The sequence below is a fragment of the Periplaneta americana genome, chromosome 16 (genome assembly GCF_040183065.1).
Source record: "Periplaneta americana isolate PAMFEO1 chromosome 16, P.americana_PAMFEO1_priV1, whole genome shotgun sequence".
Classification (NCBI taxonomy): Eukaryota; Metazoa; Arthropoda; class Insecta; order Blattodea; family Blattidae; genus Periplaneta; species Periplaneta americana.
Window position 1 is genome coordinate 152535108 of NC_091132.1, and position 22039 is coordinate 152557146.

Sequence of the window (22039 nt, forward strand, 5' to 3'; positions counted from 1 at the left end):
ATTCCGATTGGGATTTTTCATGCTTTTCCACAGTCAAAAAAGCAAATGCCAGATAGGAAATTTACATACCGTCCCAATCACTAATAAATAATCATAAAAATCAAAACAAAATCTAATTAGTTAGGTCTTCATGAACACAAACCATCTAACACGACAAAGGAAAAACTAACTCAACAATAATCAATGGTCTACTGATATACCTAAAGATCTACACAAGCAATATGATCACAGACTTTTTTTTAACTAATGGTAGGTACTCGATTGTTCATCATTCACCCATATGAAGTCAGTTGTGTAGACAAATTTACCGACAGTCATTGTCCTGGGTGCGCCATTGGAGGTTGGTCTATGCTACACTTACGACGAGATGATTACAGAGACTTGTTTGGATGCCACAGAGGAACCAGAGTACCTGGAGAAAGTCCCTGTGTTACCTGGACCACAGGCTTCCCCAACACAAATTATAAATTGGAAATAAACCAGGAATTGAAATCAGGCCCACAGGATTGTAAGTCCAGCGCTTTGGCCACTATCCATGGCAGCTATCATACATATTGAATCATGTATTAAAACAGTTTTAAAAGTTTTTTTTTTCCTTTTTTTACAAATATGTGTTAGCTACTTTGAGAGAGGAACAGAGATTAAGGGTGTTTGACAATAAGGTTCTTACGAAAATATCTGGTGCTAAAAGGGATGAAGTTACAGGAGAATGGAGAAAATTACACAATGCAGAACTGCATGCATTGTATTCTTCACCTGACATAATTAGGAACATTAAATCAATCTAGACATTTGAGACTGCCAAGACATGTAGCACGTATGAGCGAATCCAGTGTTAGGTGGGAGGCTGGAGGGAAAAAGACCTTTGGGGAGGTCGAGACGTAGATTGGAGGATAATGTTGAAATGGATTTGAGGAAGATAGGATATGATGATATAAACTGGATTAATCTTGCACAGGATAGGGACCAATGGCGGGCTTATGTGAGAGCGACAATGAACCTGCAGTTTCCTTAAAAGGCATTTGTAAGTAAGTAAGTAAGTAAGTAAGTAAGTATAATGTGTTAGCTTAACTAAAGGAAGTCCACAATTACTTGCCTTGAGTAAGATTTGTATTCTTGCATATTTTGTCTGTTTGTATAGTTACATGAACTGAAGATACGATCATTTACTTACTTACAATGGCTTTTAAGGAAACCGCAGGTTCATTGTCGCTCTCACATAAGCCCGCCATTGGTCCCTATCGTGTGCAAGATTAATCAAGTCTATATCACCATATCCTATCTCCCTCAAATCCATTTTAACATTATCCTCCCATCTACGTCTCGGCCTCCCCAAAGGTCTTTTTCCCTCTGGTCTCTCAACTAACACTCTAGATGCATTTCTGGATTCGCCAATACGTGCTACATGCCCTGCCTATCTCGAACGTCTGGATTTTATGTCAGATGAAGAATACAATGTGTGCAGTTCTGCGTTGTGTAACTTTCTCCAATCTCCTGTAACTTCATCCCTCTTAGCACCAAATATTTTCCTAAGAACTTTATTCTCAAATACCCTTAATCTCTGTTCCTCTCTCAAAGTGAGAGTCCAAGTTTCACAACCATACAGAACAATCGATAATGTAACTGTTTCATTAATTTTTAGATCTTTTTACAGCAGACAGATGACTAAAGCTTCTCAACCAGATAATAACAGGCATTTCCCATATTTATTCTGCATTTAATTTCCTCCTGAGTGTCATTTATATTTGCTCCAAGATATTTGAATTTTTTCACCTTTTCGAAGGATAAATCTTCAATTTTTATATTTCCATTTCATACAATATTCTGGTCACGAGACATAATCATATACTTTGTCTTTTCGAGATTTACTTCTAAACCTATCACTTCACTTGTCTCAAGTAAAATTTCCGTGTTTTTCTTATCGTTTGTGGATTTTATCCTAAGATATTCACGTCATCCACATGGACACATAGCTGATTTAACCCGTTCAATTCCAAACCCTCTCTGTTATCCTGAACTTACCTAATGGCACATTCTAGAGCGAAGTTAAAAAGTAGAAGAGATAGTGCAGCTACCTGCTTTAACCCGCAGTGAATTGGAAAAGCATCAGACAGAAGCTGGCCTACATGGACTCTGCTGTAAGTTTCACTGAGACACATTTTAATTGATCAAACTAGTTTCTTGGGAATACCAAATTCAATAAGGATGTTAAATAAAACTTCTCTTAACCGAGTCATATGCCTTTTTGAAATCTATGAATAACTGATATACTGTACCTTTATACTACCATTTTTTCTCCAATATCTGTCGAATACAATTTCCAATATCTGTCGATCATTTACAGCAAAGTAAATTGTAATAATTATTTCAAAGTAACATAAGTTAAATACACCAATTTCTCCTAACCACATACAATGCAACATGTATTTTTGCCGTGCAACTCTCCATCCACGCACGGCTTCACATTGAACTCCAAAGTCAGCCATCTACCAGAGTTATAAGACATCACTGACTGCACTTCAGTGTTATAGCAATTTTACAGCAAAACAGTGTTTTGTTTAAAGGGCGAGCCAGCATCTGTCCTAGTCGCACTCCTTCAGTCATTAACTGCTAACACAAAATATGTAAAATAAAACATGTTTCATACAGAATACAATAAAAAATATCTGAATAACGAAAAAAACAACAAAGACCAGTGACTTTTAAAACATGAACGACATTTACATATATAAGAAATGAAATTAAAATAGAGAAGGCCAAAGCCAAAAACGAAGTGGTAAGATATGCTACCATCCCAAGTATGGGAGGTAGCATGGCAACTAATAAAATCTTTAAATATGTGGATGTAAATGGTCGACTGAAGTAAAAAAAAAAAAAAAATATTTTAAATATCCATTAGATCTAACCACGAAAAGCGAAACTATCAGAAAGTGCAGCAGTAGCAGGAGTAGCAGTGGCAGTAGTGGTGGTGGCAGCAGTGGCAGCAGCAGCAGCAGCAGCAGTAGTAGTAGTATTGTTCAGAAGGGTGCATCAGTAATGATAGCTATTTGTGCCACTAAATGGAAGTCAGGTAAAATTCAAAAGTAGTAGACATAAAATATTAACAGTCTTACTAATAAACCGTGTATAGTTTTTATACTAGACTTATGCAGAGTTGAGACAGAAAACGTTACTAATAAACCGTGAATAAGCTATGGACGTATAAACAGGCTGTAACTATACAATGGGAATTGCTTTGCGGTAGTTATATACACGAAACCCTTTGTTTATGCGTTGTATATAGTGAAAAAATGGCCGCCCCTTTAACAGCTGTTCATATCGACTGTCATTTTATGATGATGTTTACCTTGTAACCACAGAAGAACAAACCAAAGATTATAGAATTATTAGAATAATATTGCTGTAGCTTGTACTCTTTGACCAAAATCTAGTGTGGTAATCGATTAGAGCTAGTTGTACTATCGATATTTCAACACGCCACACTAGATCGCTCTACCGGATCCAGTAGAGAACCTCTGATATTCTATTACCTTTCGTAACGAAGTAATGACGAAACTATGACGTAGCTGTGTAACAGTTATACTGTTATACACGACGTATGTAGTGATTATTAGTAAGGAATTTACACACAACTTATAAACGAGCTACTCATTGTATAAGTATAAGACAGTTAAACGTCTGTATATAGAGTTTTTATTAGTAAGACCGTAAGAGTTTGAGTAAAATTTATTTTGGCTAAGTCCCACCTTTTGCTGTACTGGACTGTACTCAAGTACAATGCAATCTGTCAATCTCCGTTTCTTTGTATTACTTTGCTATTGTGAAGAAGGATTATTAGAAAGCGAGAGCATAGTTAAACTGGCCACCTCTATGGAACCATCTGCATCAACATGCTACCGGAGGAGGAGAAGAGAAAGAAACCTAGAGAATCTTCATGATGGTTGCTGGCTGCGAGAACCCTCCCCCAAGACCCAATCCCAAGCAACCACGTCACTCAAGTTATCCTTCAGACTGGACCTAACAAAAACTCATACATCAGAGGAGACCTGGAACTTTATGCCCCTACCATGAAACAACAGACCTTGGCTGCCCACTATACACCAAATAATCCCAAGATTACAATTTTCAGGAAGTTGTGATTGTTTACACTAACGCTTCCATTTGTCAGAGGTAACACATTGGGGAAATTTACCATTTCCCGGTTGACAGATCGACCACCGGAGGTGCCTACATAGCTTCGGACATGGGTGTATATGACCACTCATCGGAGCTCTCCAGTTGGACTTGCATATAGGGACAGTAAGAAGGGTTCATTATCACTTCGTTGGGCAGCATATAGAGAGTGTGCATGGTTCCTACCATGAACAACCATATCAGGCAGTGGTGTTCTCGGTATACATGTGCACTTATAATATGTAAAAATGTCTAAAACACGGCTAAATTTTTACGTAGTGATTTTCCACAATACAGGAGAGAACACGGGAGGAACTGGAACTAAATTTAATTCATTTCCTAATCGTCCACGAGAAACAGATAAGATGGAGGAAGTGGATTTAGCAGAGAGAAGAGTAAAGAATTTCCATTGTCAAAGTTTATTTACATGTTTTGTAGAAAATTATTAAAACAGTGAGGGTGGTTGGCGATTAAGTGACTAATAACTAAATGATGACTATATAACCATATTAATTACAGCCCCACATGCATTACATCAGTTTAGATTAGGTTGTTTACTTTATCAGTGTAAATTGTGGTTCAGCCACACTAGAACATTCCCATAATAATGATGATTATGCTGATGCTGCTGATAATGACGAAGATGATGATGATAATAATAATAATAATAATAATAATAATAATAATAATAATAATAATAATAATAATAAATCAATCTTCTTAATGTATCCAGCTGTTTGCTGACAACATAAAGTCCACTGTAGTCTATTCAGTTGTTGTTTTTGACGAGAAATGGGTGGTACATTTAAATACCGAGAATTAAAACGAAAAGGCAACATTAACCCAGATGTTCCTGACGTCCTTCCAGAAGGACGGAATGCATGGCTAAGAAATAATGACGTAATAGTTAATATTAGGCTCCAAATGTTACTATTGTTAGTCACGTGCCTTTTCAATGTCCATTGTTGACGACTGCACAGAAGCTGCAAGTTAATCGTCAGTTGTGAGCGAGAAATTTAGACCTGAATGTTGGACTTCAGTAGCGATGGTTGATTTGACTGACCTTGTTATAATTGGGTAATTATATTTTCCGTAATTTATGGATTATTTTTTTTTTTAATTTATGGTGCAATATCTCAAAGGTTAGGTCTTTCAATACACTTATATGAAATTTGCATGAACGTACATTCATAACTAGTAATAACGTTATATTTTTTAGCGTCCTTCTGGAAGGACGTCAGGATAATATGGTATTTTCTTTGTGTTTCCCGGAGAAAAATTACACTGCATGAACTTCTGGAAATTATGGACAGTAGTGAAACTATTCCAAACAGTGGTGTAGATGTCGCACTTTTGCCACCTCTAAATGCAAAGGATGATTTGATTGATGAGGATTCGGGTGCAGAAGACAACCCATGTGTAGATAATTTGCCTGCAAGTCAGCTGAGTGCCGATGTGTTTGTAACTGACATGGCTATCAACAATGTATGTGAGGAATCATCATATGACAGGATTGCCGTCTGTTACCTGGTCCATCTTCGCTATCTAGAAAGTGTAGAAGGACAAGATCTACAACGCCCTCAACAGCCCTGGAGATAAACAAGGAAAACGTTACTGGGACAAAGGCTACCAAGAAAGAAGACAGAGGGGAACCTGTAAAAGCAGGCTCAACACTCCCAAGCACCAGTTCTACAATGGCCCCTCCAACTCTACACACAAACAAGGAAGGTATTACTGGGACACAGGTTGCCGAGAGGAGAAACTACAGGAGAACCTGAAAATGAAGACTCAACTCTTCCAAGCACGGAATGGCCTCTGATGTGTGAAGTATCATTCAAACCCGGTAGAAGTCCATTAGAATACTTCACACAATATTTCGATGACGAAATTCTAAACATGATGGTCACTTATACCAATCAGTACTCGGCAAAGAAGAACAGAGTAAGAGACTGCTCTGAAAATGAAATGATGATGTTTCTAGCTGTAGTCCTGCTTAGTGGTTATGTATCAGTTCCCAGAAGAAGAATATACCGGCAAGGGGAACAAGACAGTCACAATGAACTTGTGTCAAATGCAATTTCGAGAGACAGATTCGACTTCATCATGATGAACTGGCATGTGTGTGACTGATAACGATGACCTAGAGAAATTTTTCCTCTGAGACAAGTTGGGTGCTTTTCAAGAAAGAAGAACCTAAGGATAGCTGTGCCTCAACCTCGTCTTTTTGAGTCATACAACAATCATATGGGAGGCATTGATCGCGGGGACCAGAACGTGTCTCTCTATCGGACGTCCATCAGAGGGAAGAAATGACACTTCCCAATCATTGCTCATCTCATAGATGTCGCTGAACAGAACGCCTAGCTTTTGTACAGGTGTAATGAAGAGAATATAGATCATCTGTCTTTTTAGAGACGAGTTGCTACAGCTATTCTGGAATCAAACAAACGTGTTCTCACCAGCAAAGGGAGGCCTTCCAAGGTATCGAAAATTGAATCCTGGTATGATGAACGGGACCACTACGTTTATGATCTGCAAGTGGACAATCATACGCATAAGAAGAAGCAACTGAAATGCAGGATATGCCAGAAAAGAGCAACCACAATATGCCTCAAGTGTGATCTGCCCCTCCATGTCAGCTGCTTTGTGTCTTTTCATATCAAGTGAAATGATTGGTGAAAGAACATTATTACTGGATTAGTAAAAAAACATAGTCACTGGATTAGTGATAAGCATGAGTGACTGGATATCCACAGCTAATTCATGCTATACTTTGCGATATTTATTTATGTCTGCATGTTCTCAATTGTTTTGTGGTATTCCAACATATTATCATTCCTAAATAAATACCAATAAATGTAATTGTGCGCAATGGTATCAATAGTTTTAACATCATTGGGCCCCTAAATGTTATTTTTAGTATTTATTATGTTTTTGGAGGACCACGAGTATAATCTTATGGTACGCACTGCTGAAATTCGCTTGTCTATTACGAAAAATCGTTCTTCACATTTCTTATGACATTGTAGTCATATTATCCTGACGTCCTTCTAGAAGGACGTACTTTTCTGCAAAACCTAGGAACGTTATTACTTAAAAAACATACTTGTCCATTACTAAGGATCACTATGAACAATATACACACTATCTTTCGAAATTAAAAAAAATAATAATAATTCAGGAACATCTGGGTTAACGAAAAAGATACAGACACTAAAAATTTTACAATGTAACTCTAGGTCTTTAAGAAACAAAATGGATTTATTAAAACAAGAAGTTCAGGACAAAAAGCCTTCTATAATATGCATACAAGAATCTTTTCAGATTGCTGATATTTTAAAATTTTACAAATTTGCTGACTACAAAATTTTTAAACTGTTTCGTAAAGATAGAGGGGATGGAGGTGTTGTTACCATGATCCACAACTCCATTCACGTAATTGAATCTAAACAACAATTTAAAGGCCAAATTGAATTCATTAGGATAAAATTATTACTTCAAAATAATATTTCATTTTCACTTGTCAATACAGTATATATATATATATATATATATATATATATATATATATATATACCTCTAGGCCTAAACCTAGTAATGGATGATATAGAACAATCGATCCCATCTGATCGCAAGTTTATCATAGTTGGTGACTTTAACAGTAAACATCACATATGGAATAATGGACCTTCAAATCAATATACATAATAATAATAATAATAATAATAATAATAATAATAATAATAATAATAATAATAATAATAATAATAATTTCTTTATTGCGGTGCAGATGGTCAAATTCCATTTATATTTCTAATTTATATAGTTTTTTTTTTTAGTTGGTTATTTAACGACGCTGTATCAACTACGAGATTATTTAGCGTCGATGAGATTGGTGATAGCGAGATGGTATTTGGCGAGGTGAGGCCGAGGATTCGCCATAGATTACCTGGCATTCACCTTACGGTTAGGGGAAACTCCAGAAGAAACCCAGCCAGGTAATCACCACAAGCGGGGATCGAACCCGCACCCGAGCGCAACTTCAGACTGGCAGGCAAGCGCCTTAACCAACTAAGCCACGCAGGTGGCTTTTTATATAGTTCAATATAACAAAACTGCAGCTGGAGCACCCCGGAAACCAATAAAATGTCCTTCTATTTCTATTGAACATTTCGTTGGGGGAAGTCGAATAGAGCAGTGAGGATGAGAGATGATTATGGTTGTCACGATGTTATGTTTTATTTAACGACGCTCGCAACTACAGAGGTTATATCAGCATCGCCAGATGTGCCAGAATTTTGTCCCGCAGGAGTTCTTTTACATGCAGTAAATCTACTGACATGAGCCTGTCGCATTTAAGCACACTTAAATGCCATCGACCTGGCCCGGGATCGAACCCGCAACCTTGGGCATAGAAGGCCAGCGCTGTACCAACTTGCCAACCAGGTCGATGCTAGTCATGAAGTGGTGGGTGTTTTGTATGCAATGCTGGCCGGTGACAAGAATGAGAAAGAATGAATAGTGATCTTGCGAAAAATAGAATAAAATGAAAGCGCGAAATACACGACTGCATCCTTCAGTCACCAACTTGGTGGAACCTACCTCTATTGGTCAGTAAGCCAAGAGCGTACAAAAATTTAAATAACAAACGAAATATTATTATATACAAATTATGAATAAATAAAAATATTAGAATTTTTTTAACTAATGGCGGGCACTTGACTTTTCGTCATTCACTCATATGAAGTCACTTATGTAGACCAATTTATCACAGAGTCATTGCCTAGAGTGCGCCACAGGAGACTGGCTTACTCTCTACACCCACGATGAGATAAGATGATGGAGATTTGTTGGGACATCACAGGGGAACAGGAGGTCCCAGAGAAAATTCCTGTGTTACCTGGACCACGGTCCTGCCCACACAAGTTATAAATCATGGGTACACCAGGGATCGAACCTGGGTCCGCAGAATTATAAGCCCAGCACTCTAGCCACTAGATCACCGAGCAACAGATATTGGGATGTAAAAGCCTGAAGAGTGAAACTGAGACAAAACAGGTGGATTAAATTAATGTTCTCTATGTGTAAAAGGACTGGAGAATAAAAACCAAGGGCCAGTAATATACTGCAAGTTAGATATTCTTGTTGGGAACATTAAATGAGCTCATAAGCACTGGACACAGACGTGAAATTACTGCTCGATATGCATTCCATTATGTTCCTCACAAAGGATGGAGTACATTAAATTACTTCTCGCAATGCTTTTTAATTCTAATATATGTACATTCCAAGTTATCCAACAATCAGGGATAGCACCACAAAATATCATGTACCGTAGAAGTGGGTAAAGTCAATGAGTGGGTGTAAAATCGATCATTTGCGATTTTTATTGAAAATTATATATTTTCTCAGTTACTTGTTAAAATTTTGTAATGCTGACTTCATTGCCTTACATTGTAAATGTAAGCGAGAGGGACAACAAAAAGCCTGCGCATGCCAACAATGGGAACACAGTGTAATTACCATTGAAGTGAAAATTGTTATTTTCAACTTTTTCTCTTAAATGAAAACAAAGTCTTACAAACTCTAAATTATAGTCAGCAGTGAAAGGAGACAGGAAGTATACATAAGTACTTTTCGTTGAGATTGTATCCTGAAGTAATAGTTTTGCAGTTCGTAAATGTTAGTATTGAAACTTATTATTTTAAGAAAACTTTACCTTTGTAGGGTTAAGTCAATCACGCCATCGACCTACTCGAAACCGACAGAACCAGCAGGAAGAATAAATTGTTCACCGAAATACCTCCAACTAACACTTATAAACAGAAAAGTGTCATAGTATAGCTTATATTGATGGGATAGTGGGGAAAGAGGAAGACGAAATTATGGTGAATTTCTTGCGTAAGAGAAGCACTGCCAAAGGAACATATTTTGTACACCCCTCTGTACTTGACTATGGGAACAACGTAGTTCCTAAAGTGACACGAGTTGGGGAAGATTTCAATTAACATCTGATATAAACCTAAGCAATGTTGAATTGCATTTTAGATTATAATTGAAGGGTGGTATTTCAATGTAAATTTTGAATTCTTAAATCTTTGTTTGTTGGTATGTGAAGTATTAAAATGTGCTTTTACGTTTTATAAGTTGGCAATCATAGTCACGATTGTACAGTGGAGACCTATAGACCTAATTGTATCGAATAGTATGATCACAGTAACAAAAGATACACTATATAATGCTATAGGCATATATTGAAGATTATTATTATTGTTTTTTACAACCCTTATAACAAATAAAATATATGTAATACACTTAATATGTTTTTTAAAAACAAAAACAGTGATCGACTTTACTCCGCAATATTTTAAAATCGATCTTAAACTAAAAATTCAATGGTGGTCGACTTTACCCTATTTAAGCAGGTAACTTCGATCACAAGTCGAATAAAAAAAAATAGTTTTTTATAGATTGTAATTCAATTCTTGTAACGTGTCTTCATAAGTGAAGGATATGACGACAAAACGCTATTTTCTGAGGAACTTCGCTCCATTGCATAACCTCAATATCATTAAAAATTTGCAAAATTTTGATCGACTTTACCCTCTTCCATGGTATGCTCTAACCCTGCTGCATTATGAGTCAGTCGTGCATGTTGATACAGTCCACAAGGATTCTGGAATTAGGCACACAGTATCATCCAAAACTATAAGTGTTCACAAATATCTTTTCTTTTCCATTTGCGCCTCTGTCTACTTTTATGGTTATTGAGACCAATTATCCTATTCTAAGGCCTAGATCATATATGTAACAGATATGTCGGGCTTATAGGCCTTGAGGTTAACAACTTTTGTCAGGTTTACTACGCTGCCATCTAGTTATTACATAAGGAGTCACGTCATAACTCCCATTTGAATTGCATTGGCGATTGTACTGCCATCTCGTGTTCGTTTACAGAGGATGGGTGGCGATCCTGGCGGTTGTTCTCTTCAAAGTGCTGCCGATTTTACGGTAGCGAGGAGTTATCTGTTACATATATGATCTAGGTCTAAGGTTAAGGCACCTGTTAGATCGGATTTTGTTCGCCCTATGTGACATGATGACATGAGTATGAAAGACAAGTAAGCACAATGCACGAAGTTGAAGGTGATAATAACAGGGAATGAGCCAAGTGTTTGGCAGCGAAAGTTATCCAGAATTTGCTCTTAATGGGTTGAGGGAAAGCTTCAATAAAAACCTCAATGAGGCAATTTGTCCCAAACAGAATTCTATCCCGAACCCGATAGTTTTGCAGTCAACAAGCTGATCACTATTGCAATATTGTACTTACATTCAACAGAAAGAAAACTGGAGGAAACAGCATTCTCTGAAAGTTAATGCCTCTTTCATATGCACAAGACACTGGGTCACAGTTTTAAAACAAAGGCAAAATATAGGAAATGATAACACTTCAAAGAAAAAAAATCTGCAGTAAAACAATATGTATCTCTACAGCAACTTACTACAGCAAGCTGCAGCCATTTCGTTTCCATCTTCCAGTCTTCTGTCTTATGCATCTTGCATTTTCGGGCCGGTAGTGTTCATATCACTTAATTATAGTATATGAGGGGGTCAGAAGCAAAGGGGTATAAGTGCACTTAAGTTATTTTTTAGAAAATGTGGTTGAAAGTACTTTTCGTAAATTCCGTCAAATTTTTTATTTATATTTCAGTGAGTGATGTGGTGAAACCACAGTCTAGTATATACAGTCACGAAGCTTGAGTTGTTGAGAATACTAAGAACAATAGACTGTGCCAGTACTATTTCACATTGTCTGTGATGAGGCGTTAGTAATGATCCTAGTGGTTAGCAACTATCTATGGATGCATATTCCCTGCGTATTGAACTTCGTGACTGTATATACTAGACTGTGGTTAAACTAACATTTTAGATGCTTCAGCTTGCCCTGGATGCACTTAACTTATGTTCTTAGAAATGTCACTTGTACCCCTTTGCTTCTGACCCACTCATACAGTATGTCTTCACTTCACGCTTTTTTTTTATTACCCCTTTTCCCTAATGCTTTCTATCTCCACAGTTGTTTGGCCATCTTTGTTCTTCCCTCACCAAAAGATATCAGACCAAAATGTAAGCCCTCTGTTTCAATTCCACTTATATTTTACTTAGTATTCATTACCACTAAATCATCATCCCCAACTTATTCAAATCAAACATTAATGAGTTAAAAACAATGAAATTATAGTTGAAATCTATTATATATTAGAACAAAGAAATTATTAATTACAGGTCTCAGCAGATTTGAACTTCTAATATACACAGAGCTCCTATGCAGACTGGTCCCAGGTTTCGTTGGCTTAATGATGGTAGTGTGGAGCATCTGTCCAGATGAAGCTAAGCAGTAAGGGTGGTGTGGGACTGGTCTACATAGGGAAGTGTGCATGGACCTGTCTGTACAACAGCATACGAATGCTCACTGCCCGACAACACATTTTGTTAGGCAGAAGTTGCAATGAGCCTGGTCTGCATAGAAACTCTTTGTATGTCTTATATGGTAAAAAGCATTGTGAAAGAAATTTTTTTCAGCTGGTGTATGTGAAAAACAAAATATACATTTGAAATTTAGGAGAAGTGCCAGCACATTCTGTTGGCCTCACTCACCTCAGCTTCATACTTCACCACGGGAAGTAGAGCTTCTTCAAATTTTATCTCTGATGTGAGATCACAGCTAGGGTCCTCGCGCTCTATCTTTATCTTAGTTGAGCATAGGTTTATTGAATTTATTTCCTGAAACAACAAAAATGAAATGTAAAAATAAATACACAGTAATTGCTGTTTTGAACATGATTTCATGTATTAGACCTACAGTCTGAACTGCGATTTTGCATATAAAATGTTTAACTACTAGGCCACATATATGACAAATATAGAAAAAAGGAAGGTAGAATGCTGACCAGAGCACAAATAATGTATGTCCATTTCAGGTCAAAATTGAGATGTGGTGATATATTGACAGTTTGAGGTTAAATCTACATTCTGCACAAGTGTTGTATTGTATAGGGCAGGCGTCTCAAGGCCAACGCATAAAAATTATTACAAAGAGCAAGTGTAGATAGCGTAGTCAGATGAAGAGATAAGCGTAGTACCCGAAGATAGCCAATCGTTGATTCATGTTACAAGCATGAGCGAGCTAATTGTAACTGTCGCAGGAGAAATGCCACAAAGCTGCACTTTTGAGTGGTACTGTCACAATAGACGGTTGTTTCCAGAAAGAATTTCTTAAGTACTTTGCAACAACAACAACAATAATAATAATAATAATAATAATAATAATAATAATAATCATAATAATAATAATAATAATAATTTGGGAGGAACGAGAGTAGAACATTTTTTGAAAGTGTTCGAAACATTAAAACAGGTTTCCAACCAAGAACTACTATGTGTAAAAATAAAGAAGGAACCCTTGTTGCCGGAGAACAACAAATACTAAAATTATGGGTAGAACATTTTAATGATTTGTTAAACGAGGCCAGGGAAGATAAACCCACATCAAATATGATCTATTTTGGACCTGATCCTCTTGTTCCCCCTCCAACTATCTTCATGGTAAATGATGTAATTAGGATGAAGAATAACCGAGCCCCAGGAGAAGATTCTGTTAACATGGAATTAATAAAACATGGCGGCAGAGCTTTATGGAAACATATCTATAATTTGATTCTTGATATTTGGCAGCTTGAACAAACGCCTAATGATTGGAATGTAGCCATTATATGTCCTATACACAAAAAAGGCAGTAAATTGGAATGTAATAACTATAGAGGAATCTCACTTTTAAATGTCACCTATAAAATTTTTACCAATATTTTATCTAAATATATTGAACCATACGCTGAATTAGCTCTTGGCAATTACCAGTGTGGCTTTCGTAAAGGAAAATCTACGACTGATCAGGTTTTTTCCTTACGTATGATTTTAGAGAAATTTTATGAATTTAACTTACCGTTACACCAGTTGTATATTGATTTTAAACAAGCATTTGATACAATAAATAGGAATTATATATTTGATGCAATGGCAGAATTTGGAATCCCTAGAAAGTTAATTGCCTTAACCAAGATGACCTTAATGAATACACAAAATAAAGTTAAAATACAGAATAAATTATCAGAAAAGTTCATAACTCATAATGGAATTAGACAGGGTGACTCCTTATCAACACTCTTATTTAATATTGGTCTAGAGCGAGTTATTAGAAAGATTGCCATTAATCCAGGGGGAACCATATTTAATAGAATGTTTCAATACATTGCTTTTGCTGATGATGTAGCAGTATTTGCACGGAATGTGTCATCCTTAGATGATGTCCTCAAACAGATACATAATGAGACAAATGCTTCAAATTTAAATATTAACAGAACAAAGACAAAGTATATGAATAACATAACCACGAGAGACAATACTGTAAAAACTGTTGTCTTAAATGAGGTTACTTTTGAGAAAGTGTCAAGGTTCCGATATCTCGGCTCGATAGTCACCGAGGATAACAATATATTAACTGAGATCAAGGATAAAATAGCCATTGGCAATCGACGCCTCAGAGCATTAGATAAAATTATAAGAACCAGATATATCTCAAAAAAATGAAGGTGAGGATTTATAAAACAATTATTAAACCTACGGTGACTTTTGGAAGCGAAACCTGGACTCTACCTTGAACGAGCAATAACCATCTTAAATACGTGGGAAAGGAAAATTTTAAGAAAAATTTATGGCCCTATTTATGATAAGGGAGAGTGGAGAATTAGGACCAATTCTGAACTACAAAAACTATATAAAGATCCAAGTATTGTCACTGATATACAAATTAGACGGCTGGAGTGGCTGGGCCACATTATCAGAATGGACAATAATAATATTCCTAAAAGATTACTAGATGCCACGCTAAGTGGTAAAAGAAGAGCATGAAGACCTAAACTACGATGGTTGGATGATGTTCAGGATGATCTAGCTAAAGCAGGAATTAAGAAATGGAGACGGAGAGCCCTAAAGAGGGAAGATTGGGCGGCAATTCTTAAGGAGGTCAAGGCTAAACTAAAAGGGCTGTATTACCACAGATGAATAATAATAATAATAATAATAATAATAATAATAATAATAATAATAATAATAATAATAATAAAAATAAATTTATTTTCTAATTATATATCAATAAGTAAAAAGAAAACATCTGAAGCATGAAGAACTATACGTGTTACGTAATTATTTAAGCACAAGGAATTGGCCACCCTACCCCATTATCTCCTGGCCTAGTTACCTCATAAGTTGGTATCACTTGTGAGGTTCAGACGTGTCTTCGGACAGTTGACTAAACAACAATAATTCATTTCTAGTAAATGGTTTTTGGTATCTTTCTTTTCTTTTAAGTTTATACTATATTTAATAAAATAAAATTCAATTAAATAATAATAATAAAATTACAATTATTAAACTTTTCGGTTGTTAAAGTACGTATTCTTATGATATGCCAATATTCATATATTCATTACAATAATAGTTAAATAATATGTTTCGTAATGTTTTCAATAATTAAAAATAACCAAAACATCTTAGAAATTCACAAACATTTATTTTAAATTAGAATTATTCAAATCTTAAATCTGGTTTCAAATTATTTTCTCAATACTTCATTATATTTGTTACACTGGTCTTGATTCAAATTAGGTAACAATAAATTTTAGATTAATAAAGTGGTAAGAGTTACCCACTGAAACTTGCGACTCCCACAATTTCGCTTTCCCTACGAAAGCTTTTATTTCTTCATACATTTTCGGTAAAAAGGACGTTCTTTCTTCGGAGATGGACACAACATCGTAGCGGTTGCAGATGTTTATTCAAACGTCGCGGTCAATGACGTCATCCAGAGATACACAAACTGCTCCCGCATCTTGTTCCACTCTTACATTAAAAAAGAGAAAGAGGAGGAAGTGCTCCGAGAAGGCCCTATTGAGACGTCTGGTATAGGGTATTATTACTATAACGGTTACATTTTGCTCCATTGTTTCTAAATGATGTATGCAAAAGAAATTGCTTCTTTGAAGGTTTCCAGAACATTAGGTAAAGTAAACATATAATATAGGCTGCGGCAGTGGGATGACACTTTTTATAGCCTTGTTGTGGGACACTCAGGACGAACTAAAAAAACACATATACTGGTAGTAATCTAGTACAATGCAATTTATTAATGTCTCATAACTTTTTAAAAATTACATTTCATAAGTAGCCTGCACGGCAATTAATGTATTTCTACAATCTGCTATGAAAGTTCTGCATAACTTGTCCCAACAAAACAGGTTCGATGGCACTAATTTCGTCCTTTATGTTTTGTTTCAGCTGCATGATGGTGCAAGGCTTGTTGCGAGACACCCTACTTTAGAGATAATTCCATAGAAAGAAATCACTGCTCATGGATCAACGAACTGTCTGTGAAACATGTTTCCAGGACAAATAATTTCATGATTTGGAGAAATTGCCTGGCCGCCAAGATCTCCTGACCTGACTACAGCTGATTACAGCTTGCCCAAGTCAAGTCTGCAAGTGGGGATATCGGGATGGAATGTAGAGGACTGTAGAGGCAAAACACAGTTGCCACATAGGTCACTTGATGCTCGGATTTCAGCGTGTGCACATCTTTTAAAATACACTGCGGAGCACACGCATTTTTTGTCCTTGTCTTCGGATAAAGGCAACAGTTACGCTGTCTCCCAGCCTTCCCCGTCATGCAACTTTCTCCACGCTTGCCAATCAGAACGCCAAACCTCACTGTCAAGCAGAAATAGAAGTACAGTCTATTTCAAAGCGTCTTAAATTGTTACCGCTCTATGAACTAAAGCGCAGTAGGAAAACTTTGCTGTCATATGAGACTGTACTGGTCTCCTCTCGTTACCGCCTCTTTCACTACAGAACTGCCTCCAACGTCCCCTCTCGGCTCGCAAACTTAACTTGCTCGAGCTGTACTTCCTGTGGGGTTATCTCAAAAGTAGGGTGTATCACAACAAGTCTCGCGCCATCATCCAGCTGAAACAAAACGTAAGAAACGAAATTAGTGCCTTTCTGGAGTGAGTTATGCAGAACTTTCATAGCAGATTACAGGAATGTATTCGTTGTCGTGCAGGCTACTTATGAAATGTAGTTTCTAAAAAGTAATCAGACATTAATAAATTGCATTGTACTGGATTACTTCCAGTATATGTGTTTTCTTTTAATTCGTCCTGAATGTCCAACAACAGAGCTATAAAAACCGTCATACCCCACTGCCGCACCCTATATTTGTGCTTCAAGCCATCGATGTACATGTATATTTATATATAGGATGTAATTGTACATCAAAGAAGTTTCCCACAATATCCATTCCCACGAGATTGTAGAAAAACATATGACAAACACTGGAGAAGGGACCTTCGATCAATACCTAATAGACCAAGAAGACTGGCAGTCGCATATTTCAGCCTTGCAACTGGACATGACTACTTGACGCAGCATCTCCACCATTTCGGTATTTATCAAAATCCAACCTATACCCTTTGCGACCTTCAGGAAGCTATGGATCATATCCAGCTCTAAAATCACTGACAGAATGTGCCAAATACTGGAAAGCGAGAAGCCTCATGCCTCTGTTTAGTTCTTTAAGGATTTTTTTAGTTACTCCATTAGATTTAATTTTGAGTTGTAACAAGTTATATTACATTAATCTTGAGGTTGTGCTTAGGTCAAAGATAAGTTACAGTGTACCTGTCATTTGAATAAGCATATATATATGATGTTAAAAATATTTTGAAGATTAGTTGTAATCATCAAAAGAAGAAAAAAAATTAATACACCAGTCCAAAGATTAATACCTTTCATCAACATCAAAGATAAGCTCAATGTGTTATTCATTAAAAAAGAGCATTCAATATTCTGAGTGGTGATAGCATTCATCAAAACAAGACATAAAAACTCGAATAAACAGGGCTCCTAAAATTAATATCTTCTGGCATATGTGTACTTGTTGATCAACATCACTGGTGATGTGCAATATCATTTCCATTCATTGTGACACATCCACTTGCCCTATGTCTTAGGCCCCAAACACACTACAGTGAGAAGTACGTAATGTTTTTGTCGAATTATGGAAAATGCTTTACTTTAGTACGGAGTAACGCTCGAAATAAGGCATAGCTGACATTGGTCAGCTAGCGATTTTTTTAAAACATGGCTACCCCACCACTGTGTTTCCCGCTCCCACAGGTAACCTAACCTAATTGTAGCCTATAAAATTTATATTAGAGAATGAAATTGAACAATATTAATAGAAAATCATGTTCAAATTTATGTCACTTTATTTCTATCAGCGCAAATCAAACCCAAAGACCTTGTACTGTATAGTATTATGTAATGTCTATTCTTATAAATATTATCAAGGATTCTCTTCAAATATTACATCATCATCTCTATTTTAATTAATCCACTTATATTTGTCTTCAACAATTAACTTTCTTTTTTCTTTAATGTTTCAAATCACATTATAATGTACATGTTTATTGTATTCAGGACCCTCGTGGTCACTCAGATTCTTTGAGCTGATGTCTTTAATGAATAAATAAAAATACAAGGACTTTCATCAAAATGGCTTCTGTAAGATGTAATAAAATTTGTGTTTTAATTATCTATACAGAGATGGTTCCACTGTGTAGCAACATATATATCGCTGTAGTGTGAAGATGTTAGGCTAAGCTTTGCTGTGTCCACACATTACATAGTTCATAGCTCTCGCTGTAGCGTGTTACGAGTCTTAGGGAATCACACCATGTTACCCTTTTGTATACTGCATTTCCAATATGGGCCATTTCATTGTCACATACGGGACATTTGCATTACATTTTTCCTACCCATATGACAAATACTTAATTTAATAGGAACAAAAATGAAAAACTGCCATACAATATGAACTCTTAACATTAAAATTTTCCATCACTTGTGAATTTTAAAGAAATCTTTGCCGCAATTTTAATCCTATTCAGTTTTGAAATCTTGTCATAGGTGGAACCAAAATTTGAAATCAAGCATGACAATGTATGAAGTTTTATTAAAGTTCTGCGAAGTGCTTGGTAAAAGAAATTCATAACACTTCACTTTCAGACTGATAGAAGAGGAGTTGTACTTCACCATGGTCTGCATAAAATAAGAATACGGTAATTACATTTACATGCTAAGTATAAATTATTAATTAGACTTCATTTTTCTATGTACACTTTTAACACTTAGATAATAATAAATGATTAACTTACAATTTCCCTACTGTGTTATCTTTTAGGTAATTACCTGGACCACGCTTGGATAATGAAGGATAAAACTTCGAAACTAGTCAAAACTAACTGCAGATTCGTTTTTGCGACCACAAAATACAAAGAATACACATATTTTTATAAAAAAAGGACAAATTTCATGTTCTACAGTGTTAATGTCATGGGTGGGACAGTCAAATGTCACGGGTTGCACACAGTGTGAATTATTCAATTTATCCTCTCTCATATACTGTATGTCCAGAGGCTCAATGAAATCATAGAAAATGCAATTTCTCACACAGCTGTTTCATTTCTGGTTGGGGAAGGACACAGACAATTTGTTCATGTCTATATGTAACACATCAGATACATCAGTTCTGAAAACTTTTCCTGATTCACCAACTGTTCGCATGCGTATTATTTTCCTATCATCATTCTCATCTATATTATTTTGGGAGAGGCTGCATACTTATGATTTGATATACTGTTTTTCTAGTCGTAATAATAAATTTCACCAGAACAAATTCTTCTGGGTTAATTTCAAGAATTGCTGATGTTGTTGTTCCTGTATTAGTTGCAGTTTTCTGCAATCGTCATTTTCACATTCACTGTCTCTACCAGAGTCAGGATTGGGCTCAAATACCTTGTATTTCACTATTCTGATAGATATAAAAACCAATAATTAAGTTTCCAGAAGCATAACCCTTGAAATAATGCTTTGACTGCTGTCAGGTCAGTCATACATTGTACATTTTCTACATCACAGCAAAAATCATCTCTGAAAGTTTTGTACTATTAGAAGCAAAGTGCGGGACTTTCTTGTTCATGACAACTACAAAGAAGCTAAAATTTGTGTGAAACTTACACAATGTGTGGCATGCACTTCACTTGACATGGTTTATTTAAAGGCGCTCGCAACTGCAGAGGTTATATTAGCGTCCCCAGTGTGCTGGAATTTTGTGCAGCAGGACATAATCTTAAGTTGAATTCCTGAATAAGGTAAATATTTCCATGAAAATTCATAACTATGCCAGACAATTATTCTGAAACTTTGCAAATTAAATAATCTAAAAAAGTTTAATTAATGCAATTTTTTTTAAAAACATGTGTTGTTGTTTCCTAATGCCATGCGTTTGACAATAAAGTCATTTGACCTCTTGCACTCCAATATTTTTTCAAAGATATAGTCATGGTCAGCCACTGACGCACAGATTTTGAGGTGTTCTGAATCCATCTCTTGATTTGAGTTGCACAATGGACAGTAAGGGGACTGATATATTCCAATTCAATGCAGATGCTTGACCAAACAGTCATAGGCTGTTGCCAATCTAAATGCAGCTACAGGCGATTTGTGTGATAAATCGGGAATCAACTGTGGATTATGATGCAGAGAGTTACATTTTTTCCCTTCAGATTGTGTTATCAAATTTTGTTTGTTGAAGCCTAAGTATGTAGATTTAATAAATCTTTTCACAGAGTAATACGTAGATTTAGTAACAGGTCTGTAAGTAGCAGTGCTGCCCTTCTTTGCTAAAGCATCTGCATTCTCATTTCCCAGAATTCCACAATGGGATGGTATTCATTGGAATACAATTCTTTTATTGAGTGTTATTAATTGCGAGAGTATTTTGGTTAATTCTGCTGTTTGAGATGAAGGTGTGTGTTTAGATACTATTGATACAATAGCTGCTTTGGAGTCTGACAATATAACTGCATTTTTAAATTTATTGATGTAGCATAGAAGATTTCTGAGACTTTCACTTAGTGCAATGATTTCTCCATCAAAACTTGTTGTTCCATATCCAAGAGATCTATAAAGTGAGAAGAGACAGCACGTAACACCTGCACCTACACCTTGTTCCCTGGAGATCAAGGATCCATCGGTGTATAAATGAAGCCAGTTTTGTGGAAGGTACCTAATATTAATTCTCTCTAAAGACAATGTTTCATTATTTCAGTGTTTAAAAAACATGTGTATATACAGAGAGATTCACGAGGAAAGGTAAAAAATTTAGGATACGATATCTTAGGCCATTTTGAGTGAAAATTCATATGAACATAGGTCCGTTTTCGAACAATGGCGGAGCTAGATGCATTTTTTTTTTTGGTAAAACGTCTCGCTCCAATGTGAATCAGACGTTACCATATCCTGCTGAAGTGAGACAAGGTCACAGATGAATGACGTAACATTGGAATCTGCATTGTGAGCGATGTAGATAGGAGAAGAGAAACAAACCGGGTGGTGGGGTATTACAAATTTCACAACAAATACGCTATCACTTAGCAGTTCACAGCAGCTCAGTCAGCTACCTACAGTACAGTAGTTATACAGGTACAGTTATCGGAAGAGTTAAGTTGTGTTTTTCAAGATCCCTTATAAATTTTCGACTACAGAATACGCCGATATTGTGTATGTTTATGGCTTGTGCGATGGAAGTTCCTTGCGTGCCATCGCTGAATATGAACAACGCTTTCCGAACAGAAGGGTACCATATCGAAGAGTATTTACTGTCTATGAGGTTGGATGAAAGACTTGGTAT

General features: G+C 36.1%; 1 protein-coding gene across 5 annotated transcripts in view; it reads right to left on the minus strand.

Annotated features, from left to right (window-relative positions):
• Positions 1-22039, minus strand: part of LOC138691360 (zinc finger protein 235-like) — a 50777-nt gene that overhangs the window by 23346 nt on the left and 5392 nt on the right. For 3 of the 5 annotated variants that reach the window (XR_011329861.1, XM_069813266.1, XM_069813267.1), the window contains one exon: positions 12832-12957. Coding sequence is in view for 2 of the 5 variants with exons in the window: in XM_069813266.1 (XP_069669367.1) it covers positions 12832-12957 (126 nt within the window). In the remaining 3 variants the exon portion in view is untranslated. Of the gene's footprint in view, positions 1-12831; positions 12958-16395; positions 17251-22039 lie in introns of those variants that run through there. The other 2 variants (XR_011329860.1, XR_011329859.1) reach the window with 1 other exon arrangement.